This window comes from Olea europaea, unplaced genomic scaffold, assembly GCF_002742605.1.
Source record: "Olea europaea var. sylvestris unplaced genomic scaffold, O_europaea_v1 scaffold1172, whole genome shotgun sequence".
NCBI classification, from domain to species: Eukaryota; Viridiplantae; Streptophyta; class Magnoliopsida; order Lamiales; family Oleaceae; genus Olea; species Olea europaea.
Window position 1 is genome coordinate 21,110 of NW_019229128.1, and position 2,804 is coordinate 23,913.

The window sequence follows — 2,804 nt, forward strand, 5'->3', positions numbered from 1 at the left end:
ATTGAACAATCTAAAAGCGTTTAGTAGAATGGAAATACTAAATTTTTCAAAAGGCCCTCAGATTCTGAATGAAAGAATTAATCTAATTTAGTTGGAGATTATGTAATCTTATGACAAGATATAGGCTATAATACGTGCTGGCCTTCTAGATCTAGTCATTTTATTTTCATAGAATTGCACCATATCAACTTAATCGTCTTTTCCGAAAATAGATTTACAAATATAATGTTCATTGGTGCTCATCTGCCTCTAATGTGGACCACACATTTCCCTTCCCAACTGTCTTCTTGTTGACATGCTAGAATGCTCTTGCCTTTTATGACCCAAGGTTTTGCTGTGTTGTGTATTAAGAGGTAGCAGTGAGATCTAACTAAATAATTTAATTAATACACATGGAAACAAACACACAAGGTGTGTCCTGTAGTATCTTAGCGGTGTGTATTGACTAGTTTTTAAATAGTGATATCTGTGTAAGAAGGCACCGAAATATATTTCCTCCAGAATATTAGCTTGCACACATCGTGATAAATAATTTGGGGCGCATCAATTTGGCTGCTTGACTAGTGGATAGCAATATGTCTGACCGCAATCACAGCACCCAAATCAGTGATCAAATAGCAGACCGCCAGACCCTAGAATATTAGTGTTCAATTTTGTAATTATCAAATAGCCAATGGACAAACCAGAAGATTTCATTAATATAAAATCTTCCATTTTTGTTGTTGGACAGGCATGTAATTTTCGGCATACTCATTGACTTGAATCTTTCTATAAAGAAGAATATATGCATGTTGAGTAATGGTTATTTCATCAGAACGATACTTGTATTCCGCATGAATTAAGGGGTAAATTTTGTTTCTCAGTCCTGTCATGGACTTGGATCAGAACTTCAGTCCTCAAATCGGGGAGTGACTTGGAATACTGCATAATTAGTAGTAGTTCATGTTCTACGTCCAATAGTCATGCTTATGCATGTTTGTTTTTTCCTTCCCATAATCTCTTCAGATCTTGTCTTCTAGTTCTTCCTGATTTGATCTTGTACATCATGCAGGTGGAGGGGATGAACGGCCTGGTTTCTCAACTTGCTGATGTTTCAGAAAAAGAAAGAGCCATGCTTGATGAATGTGAAACACTTATGGCTTCTATAGTTGCAACGCAGGTGAGATTAAAATTTTGTTATTTTCTGGTTCGGTTTGGGAATTCTTGGTTGCTGTGGCAAATCAATATCTTCTTTCACATCAAGAGTTGAAATGCTGGCATGTACAAGTAGAATTCCAATAGTCAGAGCTGTCTTGGTGTGTGCTTTAATAGTCCTACTTTGTCTTTTTTTCTAAAACTTGAAGTGCATGTTTGGTATACAATATTCTACTGTACTAGACCATACAAGACGAGATTTTAACTTCTCATCTTTGACAATCCAAAATTATCCAATACCCTGCTGAACAAGCCGGTAGTGGATATGTGTGAATAAATATGAAGAGTTTATCATAATATATATGCAGGGCCGGTCCTGTGATTGTTGGGGCACGAGGCAAAGCCTAAAAATTGGGCCCCCCTCTCGAAATCATCGTAAATGCACTGGATAAAGGATATATATGTATATATAGTTGGGTAATTGGACTAAGGCTAAGGGCATTGGATTGGATTTGGGTTTGAAGTTGTGGGCTGCATTTTTGCATCACTGGGTCTGGTTCAAGTTCAACTAAAAAAAAAAAAATAATAATTTAAATTTCTAGGCCCAAAGTGAGGCCCCCCAAGATGTTGGGCCTGACGCATAGGCCTCATTTGCCTAGTCCCAGGACCGGGCCTGGTAGTATATGTGCTGTCTGTGAACCCAAGATTGATATCTCAAACATAGTTATTATACAAAGGCCTGCTCGACTTCTTTGTGGAGGATTCTTCTGAGATATTTCTTCTTGGTTGGAGAATTTTTTTCTTTCTTTTTTTTCCAAAACTAAAGTATCACTTGTGATTGACTATCTGGCTTGTCTTTTTAGGCTATATTTATATTTTACGGCATGTGTAATAGCTGCTTAACTAGACTACACTGTGTTGAACAGGCGGAAGAGTACAGCCTTCGGACACATCTGTTACAGTTAAAACAAGCTTGGGAAGACAGTAAACCGCTGACATTTGAGTAAAAAAAAAAAAAAAATCCCGAAAAGTTTTCCATACGTGACATTCTAACTTCTTGAGCTCTTTCTCCTCAGGGACGACAAGAAGACTCTCTTGTGGCTTTAGTGAGTGTATAATTGATGTTTCTTTTGGTCACTTCTTATAGATAGAATTTGTAACGTATTCATCTTTACTCAGCCCGTCTTGGGCGGTTGCTTTATGCTTTCTACTTCTACATAAACTTTGTATAATTAATTAAAAGAAAAATTTCAAGGAAAGGAATCATGCACATCTAATGTTTTTGTATTTATTTTAGTTTTGAAATTTAATTTTCTCCAAACCTAGTAAAATCTTAGATCCCTTTGATTGCAAAAATAGAATTTGGGTGGAAAGAAAACGAATTTCAGGAAATTAGGGGGTGTTCTCTTTGTGTTTCAGTTTTGTGTTTTGAGTTTTGAATTCATTTTGAGTTTTGTGTTTTGAGTGTTTGTTTTGAAATTGTTGAAAATGCGTTCTTTTTGTTAGTTTCTCAAAACAAAAAAAAAATAAATTTTTTTTTTTGAAATTTTGAGAATCACCACACTATCTCCTCAAATTTTTTTTTTTAATTTTTATTTTTTTTTGAAATTTTGAGAATCACCACACCACCTCCTCAAAAAAAAAAAAAAAAAAAAAAAAAAAAAAAAGGT

At 35.2% G+C, this 2,804-nt stretch overlaps 1 protein-coding gene across 4 annotated transcripts in view; it reads left to right on the plus strand.

Moving 5' to 3' along the window:
* Window positions 1-2,400, plus strand: part of LOC111373876 (AUGMIN subunit 8-like) — a 10,752-nt gene extending 8,352 nt beyond the window's left edge. For all 4 annotated transcript variants that reach the window (XM_022996468.1, XM_022996466.1, XM_022996467.1 and 1 more), the window contains 2 exons: window positions 1,052-1,159; window positions 2,061-2,400. In XM_022996468.1, coding sequence (XP_022852236.1) covers window positions 1,052-1,159; window positions 2,061-2,141 — 189 coding nt within the window. In that variant the 3' untranslated portion in view covers window positions 2,142-2,400. The remainder of the gene's footprint in view (window positions 1-1,051; window positions 1,160-2,060) is intronic.
* Window positions 2,401-2,804: the final 404 nt, after the last annotated feature.